This window comes from Rhyacophila brunnea, unplaced genomic scaffold (assembly GCF_057557595.1).
Source record: "Rhyacophila brunnea isolate RB1 unplaced genomic scaffold, BYU_Rbru_1.0 scaffold_17, whole genome shotgun sequence".
Lineage (NCBI taxonomy): Eukaryota > Metazoa > Arthropoda > Insecta > Trichoptera > Rhyacophilidae > Rhyacophila > Rhyacophila brunnea.
The window spans coordinates 25,956,041-25,975,157 of NW_028232827.1; the positions used below are offsets into that span (position 1 = coordinate 25,956,041).

The 19,117-nt window shown below is 32.5% G+C and overlaps 1 protein-coding gene across 10 annotated transcripts in view; it reads right to left on the reverse strand.

Annotated features, from left to right (window-relative positions):
* Positions 1-1,199: 1,199 nt before the first annotated feature.
* The window catches only part of swi2 (Protein singed wings 2), a 33,265-nt gene continuing 15,347 nt past the window's right edge, over positions 1,200-19,117 (reverse strand). For all 10 annotated transcript variants that reach the window (XM_085944536.1, XM_085944538.1, XM_085944534.1 and 7 more), the window contains 5 exons: positions 9,099-9,262; positions 6,648-6,821; positions 5,046-5,204; positions 3,309-3,509; positions 1,200-1,514 (listed from right to left, as the gene is read on the reverse strand). In XM_085944536.1, the coding sequence (XP_085800662.1) occupies positions 1,335-1,514; positions 3,309-3,509; positions 5,046-5,204; positions 6,648-6,821; positions 9,099-9,262 (878 nt within the window). In that variant the 3' untranslated portion in view covers positions 1,200-1,334. The remainder of the gene's footprint in view (positions 1,515-3,308; positions 3,510-5,045; positions 5,205-6,647; positions 6,822-9,098; positions 9,263-19,117) is intronic.

Sequence of the window (19,117 nt, forward strand, 5' to 3'; positions counted from 1 at the left end):
AGAATACGTCATTCCAAATCAGTCCTTTGTTTTGACAACTGTTTTCGGTGTACGCAATGACGCTTATTCAATATTGGTGTATTTGAAGATTGCAAGACACACTATTGCACGTCTATAATGCTTGTTTCATTTCCGTAGGACACTAACACATTCAAAACCCTGTGTCAGTGTATTGACGTTTAGCCTATCTGAATTCAATTTATTAATCTGTTCTGTGGATGAAACAAAAAATGATCTTTTATGAATACCATTTTTGTGAATAGTAAAATATCAATACATATATAATATTTAAAGATAAATTATTCTTCCAGGGGGTTGCCAGTGTTGCCACTCATACATGGATTCTCTTCTTCGGATGTTACTGTATTAAAAATTCTTTATAATTCCTTAGTGACAAGCCGGCTTGAGAGTGGGTCGATTGTTTGGGCCCCGCATCTGTTGAAATATGACCTTATGGTGGAGCGAGTTCAAAAGAAATTTTTGAGACTCCTTTATTTGAGGTTATATGGATACTATCCGTGGCTTTATCCAACTGATTTTCTCTTAGGTATGCTTACATACTGTAGTTTAAGTGCTAGAAGATATCAATATTTGGCCACGTATTTTTTTCGACTAATACGTGGTGTGAATGAGAACTCAGCCATTCTTGGTAATATTGACTTGTATGTCCCTGATAACTATCTTAGAAATCGGGAGCATCAGTTGTTTGTTCTCCCGAGGAGCAGAACTAACCTGCCATTGGTGATGCCAATTGGGAGGGCAATAACTCTGTTCAACCAAATTGCTTCGGATGTTGATATATTCCATCTACGTGAGAATGAGTATAGGTGGATGTTATTTTATAAATTCTTAAAATAGGGTCTGCTTAACTCATCCGGTGTACTTCCTTGTACCTATATACTTCATATTTTTTTGTATTTACACATTTATACTGTAGAATAACTTAATATTGCATAATTACAGTATTAAATAATACCTACTGTTTTAATAATATTTCTTTGTTTCTAAATGTCATGTTGTGAACGTCTTAAACTTATAATTTGTAATGTCCACAATATGTAAAATGAATTAAAATTGAAAATTGAAATTGAAATTGAAAATTGAATTCTTAGATCCGCTAGAGTGCTAGAGATATAAATATGAAACATAAATAATTACTAATTAAATAATTTATTATAATTTTACAATAATACTGATAGTGATTAATATACTTAATAATATGAATTAATACTTAATACAAAATAATCTTATTTGAATTATTAATATAATATTATAATACTACAGAGTAGGTAATAATAATTAACATGATAGTTATCGAGTATCTGTGTGTCTATCTATGGCATTTTAGAAACGATCCAAGGCAATTTCCCAGTCTTTTTGAAGCAGTAATAATCGTAGGCCAGTTTTCCCAGTATGAAAATAATGAGACTCGCTAACACAACGTTCAAAATATCGATCGGTTGTAATGTTGCTTCGGCCTGGCGACAGATGGTGCTTCGCGATACCGTAGTTACCTAGAAAGAGAAGAAAAACTTTTTCATAATATGACATATAAGAAAATCTAATATTTATAGATATGAGTAAAGCAAATATAAGTGTATATTGTATTCTTGTTATGCGAGCAATAATAGGAAATACATCGAATAAAGCCATCTAAAATAATATTATATTGTTTGTTTTGGAAATACAGTAATGTCTTTGTTTTCCGTTGGCTTCCACATTGTAGTGTCAGTGTAATTTTCTTTCATCTACTATTTTTTTGCAAGTGGCGAAGAGTAACTTTTGGAAGTAGTTAGTCATACTTATATGACTTAAAAAGATCATAATAATATTACTACATATGAATAGATATACACTACTGTTTACCCGGGCTCGGAATGGGCTGGAGTGCACCGGAGCGCAGCTCTGGTTCATGAAATTACGGAGATTATTAAAATAATTTGACTTGTGTATAGCATTTATCTGACAAAAAATGCATACTTAATTTAATAAAATATACATAAAATAATTACAAGATAAATAGAACTTTTTATATATTAAATTTTCTGTTGAATCATATAAACTTGACTTGACTAGCTTAAACGATCAAAAAATTTGTAGTTGACATGTCATATTGATTTCCATAGTAACGGACGTATATATTAATAATTTAGTTGCTAGGACCCAAGACCCCTAGCAACCAATAATGGTGTCGAAATAACTTTTCATACAAAACAGAATTAACTGAAAATGAATTCATTTCTACTTAAAGATGGCTAAAAGTATTAAAAAAATGCATTGGCATCGTGTTCTGATATATTCTAAAAGTTTCAAATGTTGTTCTAATTTCGATTGCAAAATTTGTACCGGACAAAGAACCACCGGACAAATAAGAATACGAGCTAAGAAAAACGTTGTAATTAGATAAATATGTTAATATTTTCGGAAAATTATCGAGCGTTCCGGTTTGTAAAATTTTATATTTCGAGCGCTGCTATCAACGTAGAAAGATATCGTAGAATTAAGAAAATATATGGTATTCGTTAGTTTTTAAAATTTAATTTAGTCCTGTACCAAAAGAGAAAATATTTTAATTAAATTTAAAAAAAAATCTAAAATAAAGTGCGCAGATTTTTTTGTTTTTTGAAATGATCCAATTTTTAATTATTTGAGTGATAATGAAAAGTCTTCAACTTTAGTGCGATTTGCCAATCTCTTACTATAATTTTCCGGTAGATGTCAACATATTCTATTAAAAAATAAACATTTACGAATGGATTATTACAGCATTTGAACGCTTAAAAATTGTTGGTAAATATACAAAAAGCGCATTTTGTTACAATTAGGTACTATTACATTATATTACGTATCCGGTGCCTCTGTTAGTGTGTTGCTTATAATATGATTTTTGAAATGGTCCAATTTTTAATTATTTGAGTGATAATGAAAAGTCTTCAACTTTAGTGCGATTTGCCAATCTCTTACTATAATTTTCCGGTAGATGTTAACATATTCTATAAAAAAATATACATTTACGAATGGATTATTACAGCATTTGAACGCTTGAAAATTGTTGGTAAATATACAAAAAGCGCATTTTGTTACAATTAGGTACTATTACATTATATTACGTATCCGGTGCTTCTGTTAGTATGTTACTGATAATGTGATACAAATATTTTTGTTTAAGTAGGCTTTAAATTATCCTTAGAGATGAGTCATCGCCAATGGCATTTGGTACAACCACTGCCCTCTACTTGGTATATTGTATTTAGTGTATTTTATTTTTCTACTAGGTATTTTTAGACCATTTAAAGTATCATGACTACCTGGACATTAAGTATTTCAGGAATATCAGTCTTGACACAGGTGATATCGTGAATATCTGCCATCAGCTCCTGATATTTGGAGATAAGATCCTGGAAACGGGGAGTGAAGTGGCAATCACAGCGCCAAGGGTTCTTTCCAAGGTAGACATGCGCGATGTTCTGATTGTGTTGGAAAGCGTTGTCGAAGGCGTACACTGGCAGCTGTCAAACAAGCATAATAATTAATATATTGTTTTAATTATAGTATAAAGAATGTTACATTATAATTATCGCGTATTATTCAGTCTTCAATAAAAACTAATCTAAAAGTTATTAAAAAGTGCCTACGCCAAATTTTAAATTTTGAGACTCCTGTCACAATCTAAGGAACAAAGTTAGTATTGTTAATACATTGATTTAACACCGGCGTTAAAAAAATCTTTGAGTAAGAGGTAGTGAGCGAAAAGTTTCAGAAACTGTGTTTTAGAGTGTGTCATTGTTATTCGTTTCACAATTAAATAATACCTGACTTGATTTATCCATTAAAAATACGATTATTACCGAATATCTGTGGATTAAAAAAAATGTTAAAAAAATATCCCATAAGACACATTTGAATCATCTATATTCTCTATGACTATTATCTTAAGCTAAAAAAATATATATTTAAACAATACAAACTATGAAATCTTCAAAACAACCCACCCCGCACCACACTCGGTTTTAATCGAGCGTATCACGAGGCCCTACGTTTAGATGTGAAGCATCAGCAGTTTTTACGCCTGTAATGTCTCAGGAGCAGAAACCCAAGGCGGAGGTCTTCCCCCATTGAATAAATAAAACGTAGGTATTATAACGCAATAATCTAAATGTATGAAAAATTAGACTATCCTGCAATGGCGATGGGTGTAGGTGGGGTGGATCCACCATAGATAGTACAGACTAAACTTTGTCAGTTATACGTATTTGTTTACATTGAACTAAGACTACAATTATTTACAGATGTGTTTTTAAAATTCAATTAAACTCTGGGAAAACCAAGCCATAATACGCATATGTCTATAAAATATTTTTAATTATGCCATTAAATCATACATCATTTTGGATATTTAATAGATAAAAAAATATTGTTTGGTTTAGACGGGGCTTAATGAATTATAAAAAAACTCAACAACCTGAGTGTAATAATATGTATTCTTAGTTCAACGAAAACAAATAAGTATGAATGAAAAAGTGCAATATATAAACATATTATATTCAATTAAAATGTCAGTGGTAGCAATCGGCGATTGCCAGCTGTTCTGCTAAGCCTATCAGCCTGAGGTGATGTCAGACGATATTGTGAAGGCCAGACTCCAGAATAGACTACATACTTATATCACCCCAAATATTGGCAGTGGCGACTTGCGAATCGCAAAACTGACAAATCGGCGAAATGTCAAACTGTCTGAGGTGAATGAAAATCCATCCCGTAGGGATAACTATAGCGCTGTCTATGCGTACTTCACAATTATATTTGTATCCAACACCGCCAAGCCGTCTGCAGGACCTAGCGAGACAGACTGGCGACCGCCAGCTGGCTCTGCTAGTATTATATTATTACGTCAAAACCAGGTTGCCATTTTACTTTGGTATTTGCACTGAGAAAACTTTATATAAGAAAACATAATAAAAACACTGTAGTGCAAAAAGTTCATACTTCTTCCTCACTCCTTGGCTCACCCCATTACCATATTCACTGTGTCAAGGACTATCTACCTGTGTCAAATTATTTCCTCTTAGGCTGAAAACTCTAAAAGTATGCATGAAGTCCGCTCCTTCCAAAGGTTGTACACTACTGACCATGTTGTCGTCCAGGTACACGTCTGAGACACGTCTGTAAGCCAAGTTCTCTGACAGTGGTTTCACATCAGTTATCTGAAACCATGTTGAGAATCCGTTTGAAAATGATTGTTGTAGTGAATAATAATACAGAATTTCTAAAGATTTCCAATATTAAGTAGAGATAGGTATATTTTTTTTTTACAGATTTTTGTTATGGATGTTAGCCACTTTCACAACCTATCTGGTCCATATTCTGGGTCGACATAATATTATGTTCAAAAACTACATATAACTGTAATTTGAACCCTAAACCCACGACTTCATAAGCGGACACGTTACCACTCGTCCATCACGGATGCTAAGAACGTAGGTTACTCGTATCTTATTTAATAATTATGACTAAAGGTATGAGACAGAAGAATCTGTTAGTGTACTGAATATCACACTACCGTTAGGTTGATCTAAAGAAGGTCAATTCAAATTAAGAACGTAATTAACAAAAAAATCTAAGCAGTCAAAAATTAGTGATTTTAAATTATCTGCTGACGGTACGATATTAAGAATAGTAACAAATTCAGACCAAAATTACTGGGCCGGGTATTGATAAACAATAATCGAAAATTTAAAAAGATTTGTAATCGCGCGAATACACATGTTTAAATGCTGACAAAAAGACACCAAACAAAATTGCGCTGCAGGCGACTTTCTCATTATGTACGTGTACAATGGCCCCCACAAGGGGGGGGGGGGGGACTGACAGGGCTCTAGCCTGGGGGCCCGGCGAGGTGAGACGACCAGATAAGTGAGATAAACACACATCAAACATTCGCTTATATAGTAGCGGGGCTATTTTCCTTCAGTAATATTATTATTTAAAGTTATGTGGTTGTACGAAACAATTTTTAATTGTGTATCAATACTCGACATCTCCACAATTCAAATGGATGTATTAAAATATACAATAAAACACTAAACATACACATTAATTTTACCGCGTACACCATTTGGAAAACGCTACTTTAGAGCGTCCCACTGCCTTTATCCAAATCCTGGATTTATCTCGAGAATCTCGATTTATCTCGATATCGAGGTTGCGATAGGTAGGGGGGCCGCCAAAGATCCTAGCCTGGGGGCCCGCTTCACGATGTGGGGCCCATGACGTGTATACAATGTTATGAAATTTTGTTTTCTCATAATTAAAAAGAAAAATTAATATTTCGTCTTCTACTTTTGATTCATTAAATTTATCACGAAAAGTTTAAATTTTTCATGATATGGGAATACTGCGCCAAACTGATAAATAATAAATCATTGAAAGAAAATAACACTGTCTAGTGAATTCTTAATAATAATTTGTCAGTATGAATTATGGTTATCTGTAAGACTGACAAGCAGATCCCCTCCCCTTTGGATGATTAACACCTGTATTGTGATGTCCTTACAATATTAATATAAACATGGCAACAGATGATTTTTTTTGCTAACCATACAATAAACTACATATACATAGACCAGGTATGGGAATGAATATCTCACATTATTTCCATGTAGCAATAGGATAGTCGTGATGTTGGGTATCTTCGCAGGAAGCTCAAGCAATCCTTGGTAACGGCAGTCAGCTGTACTGACGGGAATGAGGACACTTTCAGGATTCCGCACTAGGTTTGTCAGGTGGCAGGAACATCGCGGGGGACATTCTTCTCGTAGAGTCTAAAATAGTAATAAAATTTTTTATTATAATATATCTATCCAATTTAGTATATAATGTCAACATATATCACTTTACGACTACCTACCCTACTGGTTACAAACATCTTACAAAGAAAAGCTTTTAAAATGATTATTTTTATTAATATATCGTGTGAAAATGTCATTCATGTCGGCGGTTGGTCGCCACTGTTGAGGTCACTCCAGTGTGGTGTCGATGCGTAGGTAGAGGATGATAGTAATGACGAAGTCTTCGATGTCGTATGGTGAGATTTATTTAGCAGCGTATTTATACAATGATAGTTACTTGCTAATTACTCTGAGTCGAGTGACTTGATTTGAGTGACATTGTGTTGAATTGTTTTCCCTTATTTATACAATACCAAAGTAACACGTCAACACAAAATTTACACAATATAAAATATAATAGGTATACAATTACATTAGACTAAGTATAAGCATCAGCGTTTTAAATCGAATAGTGAAATGAAATATTATTTGTTATAAAATATGACACTACGATAAAACTGATTATTCAACTAATATAGTAATGTTATAATGCGCTATGATATTATGTTATTATAGTTGTAAGCAAATACTATGGAAAACGTTTACTCAGCTCAATACGCCGTAATACTAATTAAGTATTGTTATAAATGTAATACTACACCGTCTCTAATTTCGCTGACGATATGTATGTTGTTTACTAGAAAATACATTCAGTGGGAATGCATCGCTGCAAAGTAACTTGATATTTTTATAAACAATAGATGAATTTGATAGTTATTATTCGGCCACTACATTCATAATTTTATTTGTTTTTTCAAGATAATAAACACTTGAAAAGCTTCAATTTTGTGTGAAAGATTTTGAGATTATTTCTTGGAGACCTAGTAAGGAAAAGTTACACGTAAATTGTACGTATTACATTTCACCGTAACACAGTTCGCCGTAAGCTTTCTTATCGGAAAGAGATACAAACTAGCACTGAGATGAAAAAATTACGCGTTGTTCGTGGAGCACTGCAGAAAATAATGTACCTAACATAACATAACAGAACTTAACCTAACCTAACCTAACAAATAATGAATTTTATCTCAGTATTATACGACCCAAAGAGGTTGGACGGTCTTTAATATACGACCATATATTTCCGATACACCATTTCACGGTGAAGTGTGATACGGGGAACTGCACACGTACAAGTTTCCGGACACAGTTAAGAAGCACTGTTTTAAACAGACCTGATCGATAGTATACTATATAGATTACTTTTTTTTATCTATTTTTTATTTTATTTATTAAAGAAACAAACAGTTACATATTGATTAAAAAAATTTAATATATAATAATGAAAAGTTATTGCAACCAGCAAAGTTTCCATGTATACATTATAATATAGTTAAGCCTTAAGATAGAGAAATACCATAAATGTGTTTCTGAGTTTCAAAACCCGCTATGACACTTTTTTGAAATAATTAAGGTATATATTATATCGATGGATTCGTTATTAAAATCTCTACATGAAAATTTTATCGTCTCTTTCAAAATCCGCTACAATAAACTGTCATTTATGAAACAAAATCAATGAGTCTATCAATACCCGCTATAACACTACTGAAACATTCAAAAACCTTTTTAGTGCAAAAAGTTTTTATTGATTTTCTCAACATAATGAAAAAGTGTTATAGCGGGTTTAGAAACTCAGCGACACAAATATAAAGAAATTAAATAAGAAAATTACATGAGAAAACTGAGGAAGAATAATGAATAATTAAATTATATAAGTATAAAAAAGTAACATAAAAATATATATAAGTATATATATCTATTTATACAAAATACGAGATAGCGCGTTTAAATGGAACAGGTGAATTATTAAAAGGATCAACGGTGGAGAAATACATATTATAATTTAAACAAGAGCGCCGAATAAAAGAGTTTTGTGCATAATTAGAACTGCTATGACTGGTACAAAGTTTGGTTTCGCGTAAATCTTGATGGACAATGGAAACCCACCCTTTCGAGTAGGTTTGGTGAGTCAACAAAACCATTGATAATTTTAAAAAGAAAATATTGATCAGATATAGAACGTCGACTTTCCAAAGATGGTACCATAAAAGTTGCAGTGGTCGAAATAGAATTAGATAAATCATAACAGTAAAAACAGTAAAAATCATAACAGCAAAAATTACGTGATATAATAATCTATTTTATTTTTGTATAATAATGCATTCAATAAATTTAATATATAATACGGTAAGAGTATTGGAATTCAACCTTTAGAATATCCATGACTACATGTAAGGGTTTCCCCGGATACATGCTTCCTTGGCATGTAAGGTTCCTGTAGTCGGCGATTCTCGACAAGGCCAAAAGCTCCGAGGTTGTGTTCAGTTCGTTCATCCATTGGATTCCTTCGTGAGTACAGTTCCAGCGATTATCTAGAATTTTTTTAAAGTGTGAGTTTACTATTATACTTACACAATTAGTTCACATTTATTGATGCATTCTTCTGGAGACAGCGAGAATGAATCACATAACCAAATACCAGTAGCGAAGGGTGGAGGTAGGCTATTAAGATCCGCTATAAATAGTGCACATTAAGCTTTGTTAGTCATACGTATTTGTTTTTATTGAACTAAGACCACATTTGGTATCAGTGACGTCACGTAGGGGTAGGCAGATTGAGCATCGCTTGGGGGCGGCAGTTACTCTAAGGGCTGCAAACCGGGTAGAATCATTTGGAATATATATAAATAGCTACCTAAACTTAGTAATAACGAACATATCTTTCCTTTAAAAAATCAGCACACTGATTTTGTCGGGTTCGCAATATCTAGTTTACTTCCGTTGCTTTTCGACGACTTCTTAATGAACAGAAATGACACGTGCAGATTTGCGAATAATTTGTCTGATAGGTAAGATAAAAGGTAAGGTAGACAAAAGAAATGGCGTATTTCAAAAAAACACTACCTTATTCTTAGGTCAATAATTATTATAAAGCAATCATTATTCATAAGATGTTTATCACATTTGAATGGTTAAAGACATAGCTTATATTAAGTATCTTTAGAATCATCTTCAAATGTGTTAATCTTGCCGATTTTTTGAATAATAAAATGCCTAATTCTTGTCAAATTTGGGATCACAGAGATTATCAATATAATTTTTTATCGTGAATATTTTACAAAAATTATCTCGTAATAAATTATACTAATGGTTTTATAAATGCGTTTAAAAATTAATAAATCTAAAAAATCTTAACACCACTGCACAGTTATGTACCGAAATATGACTATATTCTAAAACATTAGAGCGAGAGGTTTAAAAGAATACTATTTTATGAAACAAAAATACTTTATGCAGTCATCAAATGTTTAAAAAAACTATAAAGGATAATAAGGCTTCAAAATTATATAAATGGATTATCTACAACGTTTAAGGAGTGTCCAGGATCATGGTTTGAAAATACAATAAAAACTCAATTTTGTCCTACGATGAGCACGTGGGCCGTTAATACTTATTTGTTTTCGTTAGATTAAGAATACATATTACACATATTGCTGGTACATTTTTAAGTCCTGCCTAAGCTATGATTTAAACCCAGCCTAAACCAAACTATATTAGATAAAAAAATAATATTCTGTCTATAAAATACTCAAAGTTATATAAATGATTTAATTGCATATTTTTAAATATTTTATGGATAGGCGAGTATTTTTTGACTATTATCAATTTATGTTATGGTTTTCGCAGAGTTTAATTGAATTTTAAAAATTAACTAACACCATCTTTAAATGTAATGTAAAATACGTATGAATGACAAATATGCACAAAGTTAACTGGCGTCAAAACATCTGTCCATTTAACGTTATAAACATTTTTTTTTGTATTCTCAGTAAAAAGATTCATACAATCTCAAATCTAGTGAATATACTACTTATTTACATTTTTATATTCATATTGAATAAAAACAAATGAATATTTTATTATTACCGAGTGCAGGGATGTTATAGCTAAAATAATATGAATTACATCTGACGCCAGCTGTAAAATCATCACCGTGGTTTAAATTACAAATTTGCGGAATTTAAAATATTTCAGATAGAGTAACACTATTATTCACATGGGTCATAGACGGATTGATAGTTTAATGGTTAACAGCATTTGCCTCAACAATTATTGAATATGTGAAAACGAATACCACTCAACTTACTATACTAGCAATGGTTTTTTTAGAATTATTAATAACCATGTCCTTGCTTTTTTGTACAAGGTGGTTAGGTAGTAATTTTGAACAATCACAAACACTCAAACTTTGAGAAAAACACATAAATATTGTGTCCTCGCCGGGAATCAAACCCAGAACTCAGAAAAGTGGAAGGCCAGCGCCTTATGCACTGCACCATGAGAGCCACACTAGCAATGATTAAAATCGAATAATTTTGCGACGATAATAATATAATATTATATATTTAAAAAAAAATATCAAAAAACATAGAAAAAGCCTAGAAAAAGATGGACGGAGTTGACTTGAACTCACATTTTTCACCTTTTCGGATGTGTACTTTCTATTTATTTATTGAAAAGTCGATTCGTCTATGATTCATGTGAATAATTGTTACTAATAACTACGCAATGTGTTTCAAATTCCGCGCTCTCGTGGTGCAGTGGGTAAGGCGCTGGCCTTCCACCCGAGAGTTCGGGGTTCGATTCCCGGTCATGATAAAAACATTAATGTGTTTTCCTCTCAAAGCCAGGGTGTTTGTGATTGCTCAAAATTACTAACAACCACCTTGTACGAAAAAGCAAAGGCACATGGTTATTAATAATTATTAAAAAAAAAAAAAAATGAAACGGTTGTTACCGATTGCAATTTATATGAGTACGGTCGCACATTGAAAATCGTATCGAGGTATAGTTATAAATCAAAACTGGGCGCAATGTTGCAGCTTTTTTCCATGCGCACAGGCGAGGGCATGCCGATACAGTGACGTCATGTGGCTAGCCGAAACGAATAAAAAAGCATCTCATCGACAATATGTGCCGAAGCGACATTTTGTTGATATCCTAGTGAACTTTGTTGCTTGCGACATTTAAATACAGGTCTCGTCTAAGAAATTATAATATTGTATTTTTATAATATACTTATACGATAAGCATATTACAAGGCGTGCGAATGTTCTCGCCAAAAGTTACGGCGATGTCCTGAATTCCGATAAGTAGGGTTTTGAGGTATAGCTTGTACTGGCGATGTTTAAATGAGGTCGTTCAAAAGCTACATCGATGAAGGCACGAAAATTACCTCTGCCTTTTTGTAGGGCTTGGCAAGACGCCATTTTTACAGTGAAAGATGTGTGTTCGATTCCCATTCGGTTCTGGGATTTTTTCTGATATACCTAGATGTTTTTTATAAGAATTTAATTTCGGTAAAACAAATTTTGTGTAGTTATATTCAGTAATTATTAAAATATTAATTTACTTAATTATTAATATATTACTATTAAAAGAGAAAAAATCGGTGTGTGTACTTATGTACGCGCGTTAGAAGTTATACTTCTTTGGCGTAACAAAAAAAAATGTGATAAACTAAATTCTTCGACTAGCTCTTAATTATCTTGTTAAATTACACACTCAAGAAAAAGGACCGCTTATTGGAACGCCGTTGGTTTATTTCTATACACTTTAAGTTATATTACTAAATTATATAATTATTTATCGTTGTTTTTATTTTTGTAAGTAACAACTGCCACTATGACGTTTAATAGTTTGTTTACGTATGAAATTGCAAATGGCCGACAATAATAAATTGGCAACGGAACAATTCTAAACTATATACTGCATAATCGTCACGATTGCAGTATCATTCTGTGGCGTAATATGGTTATGCGTTCGGCTAATAACCGAACAATCGTTGGTTCGAATCCAATCGACTGTGTTTTTTTTTGTGTGAAAAAATAAATTACGTGTTACATGTCACACGCCAAAAATACACTCTGATCTGATTTTCCAAACGCGCCTAAAGACGTATAACTTCAATAACATCGCTAGGAGAGATATGTATTCCTAGTTAGTTAGTACAGTTAAAGAGACTTATGTAAGTAATTAGGTTATGTGAAGGTCAGACCCAAGTAAACAATTAATTGTGACGTCTGTCTTTTAACTCCCAACTAAGCCGTTCAGCTAGTTAATAACGGTTGAGAAAAATGCTGTGACAACATCCGGATTAATTAATTATGTTCAAACCCTTGGACTGGAAATACGTCGAACTTTTATTGTTGAAAAGTTTTAAGGGTCCACGTACTCTATAAAGGTCGAAAATAAAGAATTTTTGATATCCTTTGGGGCTCAGCCTCTATGTTGCCCTGTCTTTTGTCTTTGAGCACATAATTAATTATCTTAATACCATAAAAGAATGTTATTTTAAACGTCATTCTTAAATTGGGAATAAAACAGAGAACTTGTAGGTACAACAAATAGAGTCTTATACGTTATTAATTCTTTTATGAGATTTGAAATTATTTTACAAACGCTTAAGTTGGTAAACTCCACAAATATTAAGATCGCTCAATTGGCATTCCGATTTTTTTACGTCATACGCAACCGCGTCACCATTTTTAATATTCTCATTATGATTACATACTTGAGTGCTATAAACGATTTTGAACAAATTTTACATGATTTTTTTCAGTTGTCAAAAAAATTGTAGTATTATTGGCTGTTTATTTACTCATCGTGATGGATTGTCTTTTTATACTCCCTGCAAATTGGCAAAAAAATCGATACCCTACTTCTATAGGGAAACATCTCAAAATTTTAAGGTTTTGAGTTAATGCAATGTAAAAATGTGTTTTCTTTATAATTCAACAAAGAAGTAATCAAAACCTTCTTTAACGGGTCATAAAATCGAATAATTCTCACTGGAAAGTCAATTATAAACGGGAATGTCTGGTTTAATTATTTGCCGTAAATTTTCATTATGTATTGCTAAGATCAGCCTTCGAAATGGAAAATTTTACGAACCGGAGCGCTCGATAATTTTCTCAAAATATTATGTAATAATTATATGAAAGCATTATATAAAAATAGTGTATGTATTCGATTTTTTGTTATATACCTGTCAAAATTAGACGGTTTAACTAGTCAGTTTTGTGTCATGCAAGATTTGGGCATAATCGGCAAGGTAGATGACAATAATTGAGGTTTACGTCACGTCATAAAAAATATTTTTTAATATGATTCCGATAAGTTTCGTGGAAACTTTAAAAATTATATTTAAATATGTAAATAATTATATTACTTTTTAATAATTCACGAATTATTGTAATGCAACTTTTATTTTTCCACGAGACGGAGCGATAATTTCGAGGATATCACGAACAGGAGCTCCGGTGTGTTCCAGTCAATTTCGAGCGCTGGCTAAGATCATTTGAACTAAATAAAAAATAAGCACATTTACCTAAAAACAGTAAAATAGATTCGGTGAATTTTCCACCTATGCACACGATGGCCGAGCGATAACGTGTCGGCGTATAATATCGTGGACCCCGGGTTCGAATTGCGGATCTGGCTAATTCACATGTTATTTGTCAATGTGTGTTTTAACCAAGAGCATAGACATATTACGTTGAGCAAGTGGCTAACATCCATTTCTCGCAAAAACAAAAAAATATTAATACCATCTCCACTCTATGGAGGCCCGTATGATCCTCTTAGGATTGAATATTATAGTGATGCGATGTAAAGTAAACTTTAAAATTATAGTTTGATATTGACTCATAATATTAGAGAAATAGTAGAAACATTTGAAATCACGGATAGGTACCTATTGATTTTATTATTAGTCTAGATGCGCAAACATCATTTCGCTTTTATTTCATTGTCTCCATTGTCAGATAAGAAATTAATATTGTCCTCAATTTGGCATGTTTTATTGGCAACGATTATTTAATGACAAAACAGACACACACGTATTGTGCAACATTGTTAAGAGTAAACACAAAAACATTCCATTATTCCTAAGTTTCATTCATTAAGTCCTAGAGCAAATAATCCAACTATAATGGTCGTGGATATAATTCAAATATTTGTACAATCAATTTGTATTGCAACCGACGGAAATTTTCTTCACGTTTGATTTAATACTATGTACGTTCACAACGCCAGGTCAATGTTGCAGAAGGTTGAAAAACTTTTTATGCATTCATTACATCCCTAAGTACTGAAGTTTACTCTATTAATTTAGGGTAGTTTACCCCGGTCCTCCCTTGCCTGTTTCTTGAGTTATTATATTTGACTAAATGGTATTTTATCAATAGGTATATGGCACAAAATGTAATATGGTATATAGCAGGCCATGGAGCACTGAGAACATAAATCTAAATAGATTTAAATTTAAAAACGATTACTGCTATTAATGTGACCGCTACACATCACAAAGAGTGTGATCTGACACACACTGATCGACAGTGTGTGACAATACTAGAAAACGAGTATTGGGCTATCGGAGCTCTGTGTAGACAACATAATCACGAAATTGACCTCCAAACACCACGCGAAATACTAAACAACAAAACAACGTAAGAGCACTACTACTAATTCTGGCTATAAAGACAATTAAAGACATGCATCGAGTAAATTATATAATTAACTGTACACTTCATATACAAATTGTAATTGAGGAAATATTTCAATATCACTATAAATGCGAATGTAATTAACTCTTTCAAGTACCTTGTATGAAAAAGGAACGACATGGTTATTCAAATATGGCAAATAATATATTGAAATAATGTCAAATGAAATAAATGGTAAGTAATGAATATTAAATTGTCAAAGTTGATAATAATTATGTATGTATGTAGTAATTATCTTACGATAATTAGCGTAATAAGTATTAATTTTTTCAGTCGAGACAAAAGTTCACGTCATTATTTAATTATAAAAGTTCATATTTGAATTATAAAATATATAAATTATAATTAACTAAGTATTTATTTTATTCAACGAATAATTCACAGGATTTTAAGAATGTACCTTTCTAATTATTGAATCTGCGTCTCTTGGGTATCGCGCCAGGTGCATTACCAAATTTTAACTATCGACCTTATTAACTTATTAATAATACCTGCTCATAAGTGCTCTCCAATGTGGCTATATTTTCTTATGAGTGTTTTCAGAATTATGTATGTTATATTATAAATTATAAACAATCAACAATGTATTATTTATCAACCACCGTAAATACTTGGTTTGAAATTTATTATAAATACTTGCCAAAAATAACAACCTATGCCGACCTAAAAATACAAGCTTTATTTATTATTATTTTTGCATAAGATAATATTATTATTTACAATTCGTTCATGTAGTACTAAATTATTTATATCCACATATTGTACTCAGATATTTAATTTACAAATTAGCATATTTTGAAAATATTGTTTGTAAACAAAATAAATCATGCACGACTGGTTTGGTTAAGGCGATGTCTTCACTGAGCCTTTTTTAAAGAGGCGCCTAGCGGAAAAATACGAAGCTTGCAATTTGAGACATTTTTTTGATAATTTACAATTCCAACTATATTAATGAATAAATATGTATCTGAAAACATTTAAAAGAAAAATATTTTTTATTTTAAGTCAAAGACAAACTTACAATTGTAAAAAATGTAATAAAATGTGAATTTGTTGTATCGGACCGCACCCTATTATTACATATATTTCATGGTCATATTTATTATTAAAATTTAGTTTATTAAGTTTTATAAGCATCACCTAAGAGATATTTGACTAATTCATAGTGTTAATATTTTTTATATCTATTTTAAAAAACATCGAATTTTATAAAACATATAAATGTGTATAACTTGAAATCCTTTTTCTTGTAAAAAATATTAAAACTATGAATTAGCCAAAAATCGGTTAGGTGATGCTTAGAAAACTTAATAAACTAATTTTTAATATTAAATATGACCATAAAATATATGTAATAACAGGGTGCGGTCCGATTTAACAAATTCACATTTTATTAAATTTTTTACAATTGTAAGTTTATCTTTGACTTAAAATTCGTATTTTTCCGCTAGGTGCCTCTTTAAAAAAGGCTCAGTGAAGACTTCGCCTTAAGTCATAATGAAAAAAAAAACATTTCCATCATTAAAACAAACATGAAAATGTTTCTATAATATACCCTAAACATAAAACAAATTTAAATAATATTATGTATTAGCCGAGAGTATGGATAATATATTGATTGGATAGAGAATTAACAAGTAGCGAGATTTTTCGTTATCTTATCGAATTGTGTTGACAGGTTATTTTGGTCAATCCTTTTAATTAGGAAAATTAACACCGGTTTGTGGACCACGGCCATTCTAATTCTCTACGACGCGTTGTGACCTAATAAACGTCAAACAAAAATGTGATTTCGGTGTTTGGTTGTTCAACACCGCCCATAACACGTTGCAGCTGCTTATGTGGAAACTGAATATTTTCAATATTTGGGCAAAACATTTTTATGAACGCAAGAAAATGGGGAATTGCAGGAAAAGTTTTCTTAACATCAATAGTGGAAAGTGATGTCAAATTTACGTCAGAAGTCAGTAATTTAAGCTTCGTAAATTTTGATAAAGCCTCGAGGATTCTAATTATAGAAGTAATCAAAAGACTACGTGTAGCGTAACGTGGCATTGAAAGGTGCATTTTGGGCATAACTAAAAAGTACCACAATCGCCAAGTTGGTGAAATGGCAATGGTTTATATATTTTGCTCGGCGACTGGACGAACTGTTATACGATCTCCCAAGTTTCAGAGTATGTTATATCTACCAAACTTTGCAAGTTAATAAGGGTTAATAAACAATAGCCATATATTATGATGCAATGCCTACCTAATTACTTTAACTTGATAAACCCAAGTGTGGGGCATCAGCCGGTCACAGGAATATGTACCCACCTTTCATATGTTTCCCGATCATCTTCTCGCCATTTAGTCTAAATACATCCTTGAAGGTAAATCACCTGACAATTACCTTCAAGATGACGGACTATAAACGTAACACATGTGAATACTACTCAGGAGTTGCACAAAAGTCTAGTCTTTGGTAAGGAGACGAAGAAAGGAAAACACCATCAAACCACATCAGGTTCCTGTCAACCCAAGCTAAAACGGAACGCGAAATAAATGTCATTATACAGTGACGATACCCAAAGGATATTAAATGAGCACAGAGATTCATTAGGTCCGCTGGATGGATAAACTCACTAGGTTTAGCGAATATACTTGGTAGCAAAGAACTAGAAGGAACCGAGAAGAGTGGAAGAAGCTAGTATAGGCGTTGGTTGGGCCAATTATGGTGGCCCCCATTCCTTTTTTCCTACCTATCAAAAATCACAGTTATTATCGCAAGACCAGGCGACCAGCAGTTACGGGTCATGAGTCAACCATGATTGTGAGTTACATTCAGTTAGTTCAATACAGCGGACGTGCATAGGCTTGTTAAAGCTAAACCAATATTAACCATAGAGTAACTCATCCAAAACGCATTTGTTCGACGTCGTTGCGCTAAATCTGATACGTTGTGAGCGAACGTCGTATCTATCATTAATCCTGCACTTGTCATCATTTATCCCTAAACACAAGTGAAACTGCGAGAAACCGTCAGTTTACCAGTGAGTGAGTGCGTGAATACCGAACCAGCTCCAGCGTCAGCCCTCTCAACATAAAAGGTCAGTGCCTGGCATCCTGTTTAAACCCCCCTAGATCCGTAATCCACAAGCATCTTCAAGTTACAGTCCACTGCGAAAAGCGCAACCAGGCGTTGATTCACCTTTTATTTAACTTTGACTGAAGATGATGACGATGGAAATAATAGTATAGTTGTTAATTAACAATTAATATCAAAACACAAAATGACTAATATACTACTGCAATCGTTTTAATTTCACGTCATTCGTCACACGTGCCACGACAGCCTGGGGTAGGCCCTGGCTTCCACCGTGCCCAGTCCAGTCTATTCTCCACGACTATCTTCCGATTTGATCCGAATCCTGGGCTATGCTATTGAATCGCCGCAATGTGGATCTGTCAATGCTTTACGCTTAGACGGCTTCGCATCAAAAATATTGGCTGGTCGCCCCAAGTATTTTTTTGAATACGAGCAGTCCATTTTAGTAGAAAAAATCTTCGTTGATTGTGGTTCTGACATATATACCACTATTGATCTTGAAATATAGCTATCGGGGTCTTGCGTTTGTATATTATCAAAAAACTGTTAAAAAACTTGTAACCGATAAC